The sequence below is a fragment of the Pygocentrus nattereri genome, chromosome 17, assembly GCF_015220715.1.
Source record: "Pygocentrus nattereri isolate fPygNat1 chromosome 17, fPygNat1.pri, whole genome shotgun sequence".
In the NCBI taxonomy this organism is placed as follows: domain Eukaryota; kingdom Metazoa; phylum Chordata; class Actinopteri; order Characiformes; family Serrasalmidae; genus Pygocentrus; species Pygocentrus nattereri.
In genome coordinates, this window is record NC_051227.1 from 11,298,443 (window position 1) to 11,315,483 (window position 17,041).

Consider the following 17,041-nt stretch of genomic DNA (forward strand, 5'->3'; position numbering starts at 1 on the left):
TGAATGCTGTTGCTTTAAGTTGTTACTGTTATTATTATGGCAATAATAATAATAATCATCATCATCATCTTCTTCATCATCATTATACCATTAATTAATATGCCTAATATTATGCAATGAGTAAAACCACAATTACTATTTAATAATTAGGCAACACTGAAGCAAGTGTTTTACTCTCACTTGTGTTTTGATTGTAGCTTGTTAAAAGGAAGTTTAATGAAATCCTCAAATTTATTTTAAAATATAAATACTAGAACTGTTCTTGATTATTCCTACTCTAAAAGCAAAGACAAAAAAACATTCAGCATACAAATTAGACAATATATAACTAATTAAATTACGCAGTTTATTAGTCTGTAAAACCTAAATGACAAACGGATGCAAGGGAGGAAGAGGAACATCTTGCCCCATAGTGTGATGCTGATCTTAAGGGGCGGTTCCCTGATTTTCTAATAACATATGAGATTACATAGGATATTAATGGTGAGGAAAAAAGAAACATTGCAGTAAGACCCAATCATCACCTTTATTGAAAAGCTACCAAACTTAATGAACACTTTAAAAAGAACATATAATCATTTTTAATTGTTTCTATTAAACACATTTATTACACTTTATTTTGGGGTATTTAATTTGTTCACATTGCTGTTTGCGTCATGTGAAAGTATGACACATTTCAGAGTAAATCTTGAGAGAAACTAGAAGAAAAAACAAAAACGGGTGCAAAGCAGTATTACGTCAGAAAAGGTTCTGACGTAGGAGTTGATTCACATCCCAGAGCTACAGACTCGACTGAGCCAAGTCTGTTCCCACAAAAAAGCAGTCCCATAAATTCCTAAATAAGTAAAGTTCGCTATTCCTATAAAATTATCTTAGAAGCTCTTCGTAAAGAAATTGGAAAAGTGTGATTTCATAGAACGGCACTGACAGGAAGACCTTATACAAAACTGTTAATAATAAAGAGTGAAAGATGAGTTGGTCTTATGTAAATGAGCCACTAATGGTTGAAATGTTCTGCAAAGCTAAGCCCCTCCACTTTCTTTCACCGCCTTCTTTCGTTTTAATGCCCATACGGTTATAGTAGCTATGATACAGGCCAAAATAGCTACAGCACAGGCTATAGTGACTATACTGATTATGAGTTTCAGGGGTGGTTCTGAAATTTCTGGAGGTTTGGGACTCGGGACAAACTTTGTCACTTGAGCGATATTCGATACCTCAGACTTCAGTGCCTGCTTGTCCTGTGACTGAATAGCGAAGAACAGTGTGGTTCCATTTTTGATGGCAACTTCAGGCAGGAAGGAAAACTGTTCATCTAAGGTTGCCTCTTGGGGATGGAGTGCAGATGTGTTTACTGGAGTAGCATTCCTGAAGTTGTACAGAATTGTCTTCAAATGTTTGCTCCACCTAATGTCATAAGATTCAACTTGAGAGGAAAAGAAATACAAATATTAGGCAGATGCTGTTTACCCAAACTTTACGCTCAAGTCATGGACAGCCTACATCTTTCCTCTAACACAGTGAAGTTAACTTATAAAGGGCTTGTTAATTCGCTGGTGAGCTGAATCAGATGAGTTAAATGATGTAGAATGCTGTTAGTGTGACAGGCTGGCCTGAATAATTCTAAAACGTGAGTATTCATTCTATATGTTGAGAATCATTTCTATATTTCATATTTAGATGCTTTATCTTTTTTAAACCCTTAGACATCATCAGAATTGTAGAACACTCTTGTGAATTCCTGACAATTTTCAGAGTTAGAGGCTCATTTGAACAAACCAAACCATGAGATGGATGTGACAGGCTATAAAAATCAAGTCATATCTAGGTAATGTTACCTAAAGCTGAACTGCCACCACATGCTCCCCTTCTATGAGTTCACAAGTCACTGCTTTTCTGTGTGCAAAACACCCCCTGGCATTCGGTGGGAGCACCATGCACCATGTTATTGGTTTTTTTTTTGTACTCAAACGTTGGCTGGCTGCTAACTCGCTCACCATAGCAGCACTAATCGTCAAAGACCAAATATTTGATTTCATAATTCTTCTTCTGTGAACACTTTTCTAGTTTGGTTTAAACATCGTCTTTGGTTTGAGAAATGAGTACCAGTTCAGCCTTTCTATCAATCTCTTTGGAAATTGGTAAGTTTTTACTTTTATACATGTGTGACGGCATATTGTAAAGTTTTTCAGAGGTAGCCCAGTTACGGTTTTTAGGCTATGAAGGACCAAATGGGTGAACCAATCTGCTATAGCACAACTTTGAGGCAGACCAATGCTGCATCACAAGTTGCTAAGAAGACAGATGCTCGCTGGCTGTGGGTGAAGCAACTAAACAGTGGCCTTTCCCTAAATCTTTGTTTGAGCCTTTATTTTTCCCCTAATGAACAGTACATCATAATCAATTTGTTGCCCTCCCAGAATTTTGATTTTGAGGCATTCAGGGGATCCAAGAGGTTAATCAGGGGGTGCCAGACCCCACAGGCCTGTATTTCACACATTGTTTCTTTTATTTGATGGACTGAAGCAACATAATTTGTGAAAAATGATGAAACAATAATTTTGGGCGTTGGATGAGATCCTGGTACTGCGGAGAGCGGCCTAGCTGCCACACAACTCAAGAGACAGAGAGCTGGTTTAGCCCATTCCTACACGGCTTGGCAGTCAATGTTATGTCACATTGCGTTATAGCACTGTTCCATCTTATTGGTAGGGTTCATTCTTTGTTTACATGCTGAAAACACAGCGTGAGAACTCGAAGAGACTGCTGCTTTATTGGAGATTTTGAGGCTTATCATGCATCAAATGAATCAAGTGAGAAACAAGTGTAAGACCCTGCTTGATATCAGAAGACAGAGGTTATTTGTAATAAAGGACAGGCTGCTGGAAGTGCTGCAGCATGAACCAGGCCTCGGGACCATGGGGAAGGATGTATTGAGGTAAATATAATTGATTTTAAAGGAAGTACTCAAAACGAGGGTTTGGGTACACATTTGAGAACACCTAGAAGTATTCAAAGCCTGTAAAATGCTGTTCAGACCAGCATTAAATGAAAACTATAATCTCATCATTTGTGCAGCAGTGTTGGAGCAGTAGGCCGTCTAAAGTGTAACTGTGCAATATTTACCTGTTCCAAAATCAAAGTCCTCGCCAGGAGCTGTCCAGCTGAGAAATATAGTGTCCACCTGGATTTTAGCCCTCAGGTCTGTGATCTTTGCAGGGGGGAACTTTGTGGTCACACCTTTGGGCACATTTACCACAAAACTCTCCCCAGTGGCTGTTCTGATGAACCTGCCTACATCTGCCGACTGCACACTCACTGGGGGCTTCTGAGGATTTAGCTGCACTTTACCTGAAAACATGAAGGCAGTCTTAATGCTGCAGGAGGTTTAATTAAAGAGGTTTCAGTCTAAAATTCATAAACAAATTGTTTATGCCTCCTATTTTCTGGCCACAATGTTTCAAAAACACGAACGTCTGCCCTACCCACCGTCCACTATATATCCAGGGACATACAGAGCACCACTGTTTCTGTTGTGTGAACCACGGATGGCTCCCTCCTGGGGTATCACCCGCACTTTCAGACTGTACCTTCCACTGATTAATTTTGCGAAATATCTAGAATAGATGCCATCGTTTTTGAAATTATCAGCTCCTGTAAAAGACACATTCAATATGTCAGTAAGTGTATTCCTATGTAACTCAAGCTTACATGCTCCATAATGAATTACTACAACCTGTAATGTAGTGGTACCTGCTCCGTTATCCAGGAGGAATAAGTCTTCTGAATATCCAGTATCTGATTGCAAGGTGGCCATGACTTTGGCCCCCAACACAGGAACGTGATTCTGACTGACCTCAGCAAACACTACCATGGGTTTACTGCCATCACTAGCTAGCTGGTTCATCTGGGCCTTAACCATGACTGGAGGTACATCGTCACGAGCTGCTCGACTTGTTATTGTTAAAGTCATCGCCTGAGCAGTTGATTCTGTGTTGAAGAAGCTGTATCTCCAGTCTCCAGGCTGCCATAAACAGGAATTTTACAGATTAAACTGAAGTCATGAATTCCCATATGATACTTTTAACATACAGTACTGCTGCAGTAGTTGTTGCATTACAACAAAACAACAATACATTGTGGTTTGTGTCGGTCAGTTAGCACAACCTTTTGCAAAGCTTTCTTTGTGAAAGACCAGGATTTACAAATAAGATCCAATACCTGCTCCTGCTAATGAATGCTTCATAACATTGAATAAAGTTCGCCGCTGATGGAATTCAACTAATCAGAGCAATGACTGCAGTCGACGCTGGAGTGGGTAATCGGGAGAGTCTGAAGAATTGCTGGTAGTGGTAGTGTTGTGGGCCAGTTGCTGTGAACTAATGCATAAACTCATGCATGTAGAATGCTATCTAAGGAGGATGAGAACCTATCTGAGCAAGTGAGCAGTGCTAAATGTTGCCAGGATCTTAACTTCGTTCATTTGTAGCATATTGACAGTCATGCTTACGTCACATTTCAGAAAAAAAAAGCGTTTGCCGGTTTTTATTTTATCTTTATCACTAGTCACGTTGGTTTTCTCAGTGTAGAATATAAATAATAAAAAAGATGAAATATAAAAGAGAATAGATTTTAGAAAAGAGTTATTTTACAAAGGCAAATCTCTCTGTGTGTGTGTGTGTGTGTGTGTGTGTGTGTGTGTGTGTGTGTAACTCATAGTCTGAGCTCCCACATTGCCTGGAGATTTAAATCTTCTAAGAAATATATAAAGAACTTTTTAGTGTTACTTTTTTTTTTTACTGTAATTTTGGCAGTATGTATTTATTCTAATGTCATTTTGTGTCTTACTGCTCTAAACACTCTTACTATTAAGATAAACACTAAGTCATTTTAGCTGCCGAAGACTTTCGCACGTTGCTTTATGCATACATCATGTTCTTTATTTCATCTATCAGTTAAATCTATCAGTCTGTATTAAAGAAATGCAGTGAAATACAGAGCTGACTCTCCAGAAATGCTGTCCTACCTCTGCAGTTCCAGGAATATTTAAAGTCAGTGTCTTTGTAGCTGCATTATGAGTCATACGAGTCTGATCATACGCTGAACCACTTGGCGCATGTATGCTCACAGTGGGTGCACTTCTTTCATAGATTATCGTAAAGGTGGTGCTGTTTCCCACAGTGCGGTCTATGGGCACTGTTCCATTGAACCAACCAGTAGTAGAACTTCCAGTGCTCACAAGCTGTACAGGAAAAAAGAGAATCAGTGCAGTAAATGTGCCGGCCCACAGTTTTAAGCAGAACCACGTAAATATACTGTATGTAGGTCACCTGTATTGTCAGTTTGGTGAGATCTCCATCTGACATTGTAAACGAAGAAAAGGCATCCACGAGCTGGTTGGAAATCAAATTCTCATCAGCGACAATGAACTTTCCATCTAATGAAATGGATTAAAAAGTAAATATTTTACATCCAGTACCAAAGTCCCATTCCTAATGCTTTCCCATCTGGTGACTGCTGTGACATGAGCTCAAAACATATCTAAAATTAGAACTGCCAATCAAACTTTGCTGCAGTTGTTTATTGTTGTAAATTGTAAATGTACATATTTAATTACCAACTCGTTAAACTGACATTACACTACACTGTAAAAGAAAATCTGTAAAAAGGTAAAAAGGTCCAGCAGCAGGGTTGCCAGACAACCTGTTAATTAACAGTAAAAGTATGTTTCCTCTGTGATGGTAAAAATCTGTCGGAGTCATTTAATTTTTTTTAAACTGCTTCTGTAATTGAACAGTTTCACTCGTTCGTTTCTGAAATACACTATAAAAACTATAATACAATAATAGTTTAATTAACAGTAACAAAATGCCAATGCCTGTGAAATAAAGGTGATAATTTGATGTTAATTTCCATTCTATTTCTGTGAATTAACAACCGCAGTGTTTAAATACAGTACATGTATGTTTTTTTTACCTGTACTTAACATGTTTTTATTTTAAGAAATGGGTACCTGTTTGATTTGCCATGGTTACCAGCACATTAGAGGCACTCAGCCCCATTGCTATAGTGTTGATTATGGCACCACTATTCACAGCTGACTTTAAACAACTCTGAATATCATCTGTCGCTTCACCATCTGTCAGAAAAATCACATCATCTCCTACGGCGCTTTTATCATCCTGCTGAAGGACCTGAAATAAATAATGAGCATTTTCTCTGTTTAGCCTCAACTGAACGTTGAAGTAAAACGATTTTCCTTGATTGAAAATCCCTATTTTCAGACCATCTTACCTCAAAGCCTAGTTTAAGTCCAGTACACATGTTTGTAGATCCAGATGCAGTATCTGGCAACTTACTTATCAAACTTTCTCTTGCATAACCTTCTATTTTAGTCAATGAGCTTATAATGTCTGCACTGGTACTAAACTTGACAATTCCCACATATGCTCCCTCCTCCACAATCTCTCTTAGGAAAATCGTTGCAGCTTGCTGTAGTCGAAGTATTCTTTGGCCCTTTAAACAAAAAACAAATAGACAAATTGTTATTTTATTGACAATAACAATAGCGTGCATAATGTTTCCTTTACTTTTAATTCATCATTCACCTGTTCTCTTATGATACATTATATGGCCAAAAGTATGTGGACACCCCTGCTAATTGCTGAGTTCAGCCACACCCATTGCTAACACACATAAAATCAAGCATATAGCCATGCAATGTCGACAGACAAACACTGGCGGCAGAATGGGTCGTACTGAAGAGCTCAGTGACTGTGAAATCACAGGTTAATTCACGACATTTCTGCTCTGCTAGACTTGCCTGAGCCAACTGTAAGTGAGAAATGAAAGTGTCTAGGAGCAACAAAAGCTCAGTCACGAAGAGGTAGGTCAAATAAATTGACAGACTGGGGCCACCAAGTGCTGAAGCACATATCCTCTGTTGCATCAGGTACTACAGTTCCAAACTGCCACCGGGTTTCCATGGCTGAGCAGCTGCAGACATGCCTAAGACCACTATGGCAATCTTTGTCAGGAGAGGTGTAAAGCACACCACTACTGGACTCTGGAGCAGTGGAATCATGTCCTCTGGAGTGAGGAATCACACCTGACTATCTGGCAGTCTGATGGACGAATCTAGGTTTCGCAGATGCCAGGAGAATGCTTCTTAATGGAATGCATAGTGAAAACAGTAAAGCTTGGTGGAGGAGAAATAATGGTCTGGGATTGTTCTTCAGGGGTTGGGCCTCTTAGTTCCAATGAAAAGTAATATAGCATGCAAAGATATTTGTATGCTTCCGACTTTGTGGCAACAGTTTGGGGAAAGCTCTTTACTGCTCCAGCATGATTGTGTCCCTGTGTCCAAAGTGAGGTTTGTAAAGATATGGTTTAGTGAGTTTGGTGTGGAGAAACTCTAACCGAACACCAACCTCAGCCACACTGAGTATCTTTGGGATGAATTGGAACATGTGGCCTTCTTCAGTGCCACAAAAGTTCATATGAACATGAATGCATGGGCTTAAATTCTCACAGACACACTCCAAAGCCTTGTGGGAAGCCTTCCCAGCTTCAAGGGGTGGGCCAACTCTATATTAATGCCCAAAGTTTTGAAATGGGATGTCCAACAAGCTCACATAGATGTGATGGTCAGAGGTCCACATACTTGGCCTATATAGTGTAAATTGCAAAATAGGTCAAAATATTGAAGATCTAATAATTGACTCCTCTCATCATCACTAGTTTTTCTCTACAATAATCCTGCATGAAGTCTTGCAGTTGACATCACTACAGTGTTGGAAACAGAGGACACTTCTTGTCTGACTACTTAGCCGCTCTCATTTATATGTACCTTTAATTTTTACACCAGTAAGAGAATGAACCATGGTATGTGTCAAAGGGTAGCAGGTTAAAGTAGATGGCAAATGTTGCTGAATTGCAGTATAATTGTTTCAAAAATGTAAACGTTGTTCAGATTATTTTAATGTGTCAGGCTTTTGAGAATACTTATTATACTTTGTTTTCCTTGTACTGCATGAACTTTTGATGGCAGCATGAAGAAACACAGTTTGCTGTGCGGTCGCTACTGGAATACAAGTATTTATATTTATTCTAACATACCTGCATGCTTCCAGAGACATCAAGGATGAGGCAGACGACCCGACTTCGCCTCTGTATCACAGTGAATTTTGGAGCTGGTGGCGCAGACTGTAGAGGTTTTAAAGTCTGAAGGGCGTCTTTGTCTACAGAGTGTTGAAAAATCACTGTACGTGTAGCTTTGTTGTCACATTTCTGGTTCTGCGTGTTCGGGGCTTCAATGTTGTGGTCCCCTTCATGACAAAATGCTGTCACCTACAGAAAGAATTACTGTTAGGCTGTGCTGTTTCTGGGCATCAAGAAAATCAGGAAATAACAACGGAAATATATTCTTGAAACATCCCAGGTCAGTATGCTCAGTGACTCTATATAGGTGTTACTTTAGAAATAAAAGCGAAAGGTAGAACTTTATTTACTCTGTTTATGCTTTCAACTTACGGAGTCTAAGCTTGGCATGTACATTACTGAAGCGCTGGTTTTTTGGTCTTTGTCTGGAAAGAACTGACATTCCTTGGTGGGTAACCAAGTATCATCGTAACGGCAAAGCGTAGCATGTCCATTGATTATTTCAAACCAATGTCCAGAAACCTGTGTGCTACATCTGAGGTAATAAAATACACACAAACACATTACTATATATAGTAATACTATTATAAGTATATAAGAAGTGTAATGTTAAGCATATTTCTAACGTAGAAAGCTGATACGACCTTGTAGGTTGGATCTGCTGGTTTTGAGAAAAGTAGAATGGCTCTTTCTCATTATATTCATCAAATACCCCCCATCTGAGGTGAGCCCATTCATGAACAAACACCTTGCCTGAAAATGAAACATATTTATGGGTAGATGTGGTCGAGAGACCTGTGACCGCATTCTTGTACATTTGCACAATGTTTGTTTATGTAATTATACTTTGAAACAAAAATGTCTTTCACATTTCTTTTAATTGTTTTTTACCCTCTTTTCTCACACACGCACTTACAACATTTGGCTGATGCTCTTATCCAGAGCGACTTACAATTTGGTCATTTTATACAGGAAGGCCAAGGTGGTGTTAGGAGTCTTGCCCAAGGACTCTTATTGGTATAGTGTAGGGTGATTGCCCTGGTGGGGGATTGAACCCCAGTCTACAGTGTAGAAGGCAGAGGTGTTAACCACTACACTAACCACACACACACACACAGTTTCTTAGCCGCTTCTTTCTCAGGGTCGCGACCCTCTTTTCAGAGTATTATAAAAACAAATTGTTTGGCTCTTACCTCTAGGCCCATATGCATTAAGAAGATTGTCGTTTAAGAGGAAGTTTGGCGTGAAGTGAATGTACTCGCTCTCCTCTCCACAACCTTTCATCTGTTTTACGTATGGCTCATCACGATATGCTGGGTGAGGACTGTCAATAATTATGTTGGCCTGTAATTGGAACACATGAAATATTTCAAGAAGTTTTTTATGTAGAGCAGAAATAATCACCATTGCAGTAGCTAGAATAAATGATATTATTACTCCAGTGCGGTAGCCAGATTGGAACACATTTCTTTAAAGCCTGTAAATGACTCACAGTGAGAGCCTTCACATGGCTTTCATGCAGTGTTATGCAACTAAGCTTCTCATAAGAAACAGTAGGAGAAGTATATACACATACATTACACAGGTTCAATGGGATCAAACCAGTCTGGCATTTCTCCATTGGCATCTCTCATAAACAAAGCTTTTCTGTCCACAGAACTCGCACTTACGAGAGGTTTTCCCCATTCTGAGTAAACTTTAAAGACGTTTGTGCATGAAAATCAAATATCAGCAGTTACAGAAATACAATAATAGAAGATACAACAATTATTCCAGAGTCGGATGAGTCGGATGAGGTCCCATTTTGGTCCTCATTCTGATGGGTGATGTGAACATTACCTGAAGCTGCTCGCCCCTAAGTGCACAGCTGCCATACAATTAGCTGAACTGACAACTGCATGAATATGCAGATGTACAGGCCTGCCTAATACATTACTTGGTATTATATTTTTAAGCATTTAGGAGGTCTGGATCAAAGAATATAGATTTTTCCAATGAACTGCATTTTTGTCAACTTACCAGACTTTTATAGCACCCACCTTTTACAGCTAGCAACTCAAAAAATCTAAATGTGTACTTTAGTGTCCTTACGTATCCAATGCTACCTCCCTCACCACTACACAGACCGTTCTATACTTTGATAAGTATTTGGACTTTAGATCTTTACGAGGATTATGTTATGATCTATTTAAATCCGAGAGAGAAGAGAGCTAAATATGTTCATAGTGTAATTCTATAGGGAGGTGGCTTCCCAAACCCAAACCCATGAAATGTTGTTCATGTTTTCTTGATGTCTTTTAAATGAAAGCTGATAGATTTTGGTTTGTGATGAGAATTTTTAAATAAAATATTACATTTTAATTTTAAGTAAAAAATGCTGTCCCATATTTTCATATCACTACTGAAACACCAAGTGTTTTAATTCATAGGCAGAGCTTTATTTGCCACGCTCCTGCATTCCCGCTTCCTCAATGTCAGCAAGTCGCTATTTGGCCACCAGAGGTCTCACTCTCCTGAGTACTAGCCCTGTTCCCAAATCAAAGCACCTGTACCTTTATCTTCTTAATCAGTCACACCTTAAATACTCCACCCATTCAGCCAGTCAGGGCGAAGTATGGCCAGTTCCTTTGTGTCTGCCTGATCTACTGGAATCTGCTTTTGCCCCGTTTGCTCTGCCTGCCGGGCCTCTTGGGCTGATTTCTCTGTTACGTCCCTTTTTGCTTTGCCTTTTGACTCTGAGTTTTGGACTGCCCTGTTGTCAATAAACCTGATCATGGATCCTTCTCAAGTTCCTGAGTCTGCTTCGTCACACTCATAGCCATATGGTAGCATAAACATAGTCGAGGTACAGCATCAAGGATTTTAATGTAAAATCCAAGTCACTTAAAAGTTTGCAGTGGGTTTTCTACTCTGCTTCTAAAGCAGCTCAGTAGAATGATCCACATAAAAAGGAAAATTGACAGCTTTTTTACCTTGTCGTAGGTTTCTCTCCTTGCTTTCTCGTATGATCCGCTCCAGTTTGGTGGTACTAGTATTTTCACATCCTTGATGAACACTTTGTTGTCCATAGCCATCAGCAGATATTCTGATCCACTGGTAATCATTGCCTGGGGTGAGTTTAACAAAATAGCAAAAACATTGTGTCAGAGCCACGTCTCTACAAATATAAGCCTCAAATCAAGTTGAGATTCTAGTCTCCTTGTTTGACAGAAAGCTTTTATGTGACCTTTTACAAGTAAGGGCAAGTTCAGAGGGACTTTTCTCCCCAAATGAGTCCAGTTACTCAGGTCTACTCCAATCACACGATGCTTCCAAGCTGGGAAGGTGAGGGCTGCCCAGTGTTTCCTCTGAGTCACAAGAAGCCAGCTACCCTATGCTTTCAAACTGCTGGACGCTACTGTCGCTCAACACAAGGGGGTGAGAGAGAAAGAAACCCAGAAAGAGCAGGGCCAGTTATACTGCCTTGGACGGCCAGCTACAGATGGCTGTGAAATCACTAGGGTTGCAATGGCAGTCTCCTGGTAATGTGGTCAATATTTAGACCAGTGGTTTTCAACCTGTGACCCCATAAATGGGTTGTGGTGGTACTGCTAAGGGGAAGCTAGCTGTCATGTTTTTTTTTTCTTCATTACAATGTATATATTAAACCGATCCAATCATTTCGGATGAATATAGTTGGTGAGATAATTATTGGCAAATATAAAGTATCAGAAATGCCTAAATGTTCAGGTTGGGCTAAGTGATGGTTCACAAAATGTACAACATGTAACCAACATAGCTGGCCAGAAGTTTACAGAGCTAGACAATGTATAATGTTTCTCTTTTTGTCCATATGGCATTCATCCACCAAGGACAAATGACAGCATGATTGCACTATCAAATTAGATAAGATACATTGACTAGTGGGTAATATGTGCCTAAGTTATCATGGTTGTTAAATCTTCTTGTGTGGTTGGTTGTGCGAGTTGCGAGTTTCAAAAGGTTGGGAACCCCTGACATAGACAGTTGCACAACTCAGCACGGATGCAGTCGTTTCCAGCAAGTGGCAGGAAGAAGTCAGCATCTCTCAGTGTGGATGCTTTTCACAGCCTTTCATTTCCTCATCTAATGTCTTATAGTTCAGAGTGAAAAGAACATAAGGAGAAAGAAGCTTACACCACTTTGACCACAGGTTCAGAAGTTAATTGAATAAAACGCTGAATCTGCTGAGTAGATGAGGAGATTAATTAATAACAGGTGACAAAACTGAAGAAGTTTCAAAAGAAGGATATTGACCCAATCCTACATTCATCAGGTGTTGCTGCCATTTCCTTCCAAAACTCCCATGTAACACTTAAGAATCCTTTCTGTTGCAGTTTGCTGGAAGAGCAATCAGCCTACATCTTGTAACATACTTTACACCTGACCCACTGCTTTATTTCAATTATATACTCTATATACACACATACAAACCGTGCTGTGAAAACATGTGAAACACGGCAATACCACTGAAAAGACTGGACACACCTACTCAAAAAAGGAATTTTCTATATATTTTTTTTATTTTGCTCTTGTGTGAATAATAGTTAAGACATCAAAACTACAAAATAACACATGTGGAATTGAGCAGTGACCAAGAAGTATGCTGGGGCAGTCGTGGGCTGGAAGTTGGGAAACCAGCCTGGTGACTGTAAGGCTGCTGGTTTGATCCCCTGAGCTGAAGTGCCATGGAGTAAGGCATCTAACCCCCAACTGCTCCCCGGGTGCCGTGGATAGGGCAGCCCCCTAGTGTGTGTGTGTGCATTCAGTAGTGTGTATGTCGGTGCACATGGATGCGGAGGTGACCTTTCCCCGTTGTGGGATGCAGCTTCATGAGGAGCCACTTGAGATGCTTTTCCAGTGGGACGCTACATATGCTGAGCAGTTGTTGGCAGACCGAAAACACTTTTCCATTTATTTAACTTTATTTAAGTTGCTGGGGCGGCACGGTGGCGTGGTGGGTAGCGCTGTCACCTCACAGCAAGGAGGGCCTGGGTTCGATTCCCCGGCCGGGCGGCCAGGGTCCTCTCTGTGTGGAGTTTGCATGTTCTCCCCGTGTCTGCGTGGGTTTCCTCTGGGTTCTCCGGTTTCCTCCCACAGTCCGAAAGATGTGCAGTCAGGCCAATTGGGTGTGCTAAATTGCCCCTAGGTGTGAGTGAGTGAGTGTCTGTCTGTCTGTCTGCCCTGCGATGGACTGGCGACCTGTCCAGGGTGTATGCTGCCTTTCGCCCGAAGACTGCTGGGATAGGCTCCAGCTCCCCCCCGCGACCCTGACGGAGAAGCGGCTTAGAAAATGGATGGATGGATGTTTAAGTTGCAATGGAAGTTGAAGTAACCAGATTTTTCCCAAGTAATTTGGACCATTTACCCTCATCTGTTCATCACGAAACTGTCACTTAATGCAAAGGGTAACTTGGATGGACATTGTTTAAAGATTTAACCACCCTGATGTTTTCAAATTTAAGCATATAGAGCACAATAGCTAAAGCATCTTATCTCACTTGACTTTAATCACGCAACATAAAACACACATTCTTATTTTCATTTCTTTTCTATCTGTAGCCATTTACCCATGACGGATGGATGTCATGTGAACAAAAAAAAAAGAGACGTTTTTCAAATTTGTTTAACTTAAAGCTGCATTGTGGTATGAAGTTCTTGCAGAAACCTCACTAATTATATTTCTCTTAGAATCAAGCATGAAGCACAAGCATTTAAATAACTACAACGTGAAGATTACGATGAAACTCTCATTGTATCAGGTGTGCTCCAAACTTTCATCTAGTAGCACATCTCTCTGTATGAAAGAGGAAAACATTTCAGCTCTGAAGTCACTAAAAATGAAAGAAGTGACATTTTCTTCCTCTAAAATCACAGAAGTGCTATGCACTCTTAGAACCGAAGGTTCTTCAAGCTTTCTTTAGTACAAACAAAAATGGATCTATACAGAACGATAAACACTCAAAGAACGCTTTACATGCTGAAATGGTTCTTCAGGTTGATGGAAAATGTGTTGTGGATTGTTCTACATAGAACCCTTTTCAGAAAACTGCTGTTCTATTGTTCCAGTGCAGAGCTAAGAATAACAGAATCCATTTTGGTGCTATATATCAAGTTAACACATTTTCCATCGATTTGAGGAACAATTTCACTGTGCAAAGAACCATTTAAGCATGCAAAAGATTATGGAGTGTTCATGGTTCTATATAGATCCATTTTTAAACTGAAGAACCCTCAAAGAACCATCATTTTTAAGAGTTAGGAGTACAGTCTTTATTTTTTATATTAGTGTCAAATGTATAATGATGATGATGATGTTAATAATAATAATAATAACTACAGCATCTCTTCAGACATTTCACATTTCTGGTTTGTTTTGGTGATTGCAGATTATAAATGGTAGATGTAAGTTAGATGTGAGTTTTTGTAGATGTAAGTCTATAAAGGACACGGACATTATACTTCTAAGCTTGAAACTATTCTAAAAATTTGTAGACAGAAAAGCACAAAGAGTAAAACTAATATATATCTTACATAAATGTTTGCAAATCGTACCATTGAACTTCTCAAAGAAGTGTTGAAGTAATATTTAAAGAGCTTTAATATTATATCTGAAGAATCCTGCTGCTGGAATGTTATAATTGTTAATATTATTGAAATATATATGTATAAATACCTTGATTTGATTGATAATGTTTTCATTCTGAGGCACGGCTGGGTTGATGGCTACAAGAATGTCAGTGTATCCATTTCCATCCAGTTTGATTCCGGTATTTAATCCCAGTGCATTGAAGAGCAGCAACATCACAGCAAACGCTTTGGCCATGACTGCAACACTGAAACGTTAAGCTCACAGCACAACTCTTATATTGTAACGCACCACCCTTGTTCCAGGGTGTCATAAGGAGGAAATCACCCACTGTCTTTAAAATGTCATTGCAGAAATCCTTCCTATTGAATCTTAGAAAGGGTCTTTCTTGGTCTAGAAAGGATCCTCCATTCATTTAGCCCTTGTCTTCAAACTTTTCCTACTTGATAAACCCTGTACAGTGTGGTCATTTGTGTGATTTTGCATTTTCTTCATTTGCATTTTTTGATGAATTCAAGTTAATAACTTTTTATTGGTACTTATCCGTCAGACTTTGTGGGTGAGGTGGTGCCTCAGTTTTCAGTTTCACCTCTGTCTGACATTTTTGAAGCTGCCTCTTTTGAAAGTGTAATATCCAGCCTGTACAGTAAAATCTCAAAAGCTTTCATTCTCCTCTTTTACAGCTGCAAAGAGCGGAAAAAGAGAAAAACTTCCATTCACTGTTACTGAAAGGTCATACTTCTTCAGCTTGTGCTAAGCATGACCGCAGGCAGTGTAAAACTGAACACTGGACACACCTTTTATAAACTGTGTAGCCCTTTTTGGAAGTTTTACAGTTGGTGCTGATTTGCTGATTTGTGTATATGCACTGCCAGGATAATCATTTAAACTACGACATTCAGGCCAAACATCATTAATCAGTGATGTAAAATCACTATAAAAGAAGTGTGAAAAATTATGCTGACCTTGAACTCTGTAATGTCTGTAACTAAATATACAGTGGGGAAAAAAAGTATTTAGTCAGTCCCCAATTGTGCAAGTTCTCCCACTTAAAAACATGAGAGAGGTCTGTAATTGACATCATAGGTAGACCTCAACTATGAGAGACAAAATGAGAATTCATAAAATCCCATTGTCTGATTTTTAAAGAATTTAAATTTGCAAATAATGTTGGAAAATAAGTATTTGGTCACCTACAAACAAGCAAGATTTCTGGCTGTCACAGACCTGTAACGTCTTTAAGAGGCTCTTCTGTCCTCCACTCATTACCTGTATTAATGGTACCTGTTTGACCTTGTTATCTGTATAAAAGACACCTGTCCACAGCCTCAAACAGTCAGACTCCAAACTCCACTATGGTGAAGACCAAAGAGCTGCCGAAGGACACCAGAAACAAGATTGTAGACCTGCACTAGGCTGGGAAGACTGAATCTGCAATAGGCAAACAGCTTGGTGTGAACAAATCTACTGTGGGAGCAACAATCAGAAAAACGGAAGACCTACAAGACCACTGCTAATCTCCCTCGATCAGGGGCTACACGCAAGATCTCAGCCCGTGGGGTCAAAATGATCACAAGAACGGTGAGCAGAAATCCCAGAACCACACGGGGGGACCTAGTGAATGACCTGCAGAAAGCTGGGACCAACGTTACAAAGGCTACTGTCAGTAAGAGACTACGCCGCCAGGGACTCAGATCTTGCAGTGCCAGGCGTGTCCCCCTGCTTAAGCCAGTACATATCCGGGCACGTCTGAAGTTTGCTAGAGAGCATTTGGATGTTCTGGAAGAGTATTTGGAGAATATCATGTAGTCAGAAGAAACCAAAGTAGAACTGTTTGGTACAAACAGGAGGAGAGTGAATGCTGAGTTGCATCCAAAGAACACCATCCCAACTGTGAAGCCTGGGGGTGGCAACATCATGCTTTGGGGCTGTTTCTCTGCAAAGGGACCAGGATGACTGGTCCGTGTACATGAAAGAATGAATGGGGCCATGTATTGTGAGATTTTGAGTGCAAACCTCCTTCCATCAGCAAGGGCATTGAAGATGAAACGTGGCTGGGTCTTTCAGCATGACAACGATCCCAAGCACACTGCCAGGGCAAAGGAGTGGCTTCATAAGAAGCATTTCAAGGTCCTGGAGTGGCATAGCCAGTCTCCAGATCTCAACCCCATAGAAAACCTTTGGAGGGAGTTGAAAGTCTGTGTTGCCCAGTGACAGCCCCAAAACATCACTGCTCTAGAGGAGATCTGCAGGAGAAATGGGCCAACATACCAG

The 17,041-nt window shown here is 40.0% G+C and overlaps 1 protein-coding gene across 1 annotated transcript; it reads right to left on the reverse strand.

The window, feature by feature from the left end:
• Positions 1–506: 506 nt before the first annotated feature.
• On the reverse strand, positions 507–15,028 carry LOC108411357 (calcium-activated chloride channel regulator 4A-like). The gene is made up of 14 exons (XM_017682879.1): positions 14,855–15,028; positions 11,133–11,267; positions 9,354–9,504; positions 8,805–8,913; positions 8,533–8,695; positions 8,119–8,349; positions 6,295–6,516; positions 6,014–6,194; positions 5,331–5,437; positions 5,027–5,242; positions 3,754–4,024; positions 3,490–3,654; positions 3,127–3,351; positions 507–1,426 (listed from the first exon to the last, which is right to left on the reverse strand). The coding sequence occupies exons 1-14, from the start codon at positions 15,002–15,004 to the stop codon at positions 1,023–1,025; spliced, it is 2,730 nt and encodes a 909-aa protein (XP_017538368.1). The 5' UTR covers positions 15,005–15,028; the 3' UTR covers positions 507–1,022.
• Between the last annotated feature and the right edge of the window lie 2,013 nt (positions 15,029–17,041).

Excerpts from the sequence above, each read along its gene's own strand:
- LOC108411357 (XM_017682879.1), bottom strand. The coding sequence starts at position 15,004 with ATGGCCAAAGCGTTTGCTGTGATGTTGCTGCTCTTCAATGCACTGGGA. Across the intron at positions 9,505-11,132 it reads GGAGAGAAACCTACGACAAG|GCCAACATAATTATTGACAG; the intron begins GTAAAAAAGCTG and ends TTCCAATTACAG. Across the intron at positions 6,517-8,118 it reads ATGTCTCTGGAAGCATGCAG|GGCCAAAGAATACTTCGACT; the intron begins GTATGTTAGAAT and ends TTTTGTTTAAAG.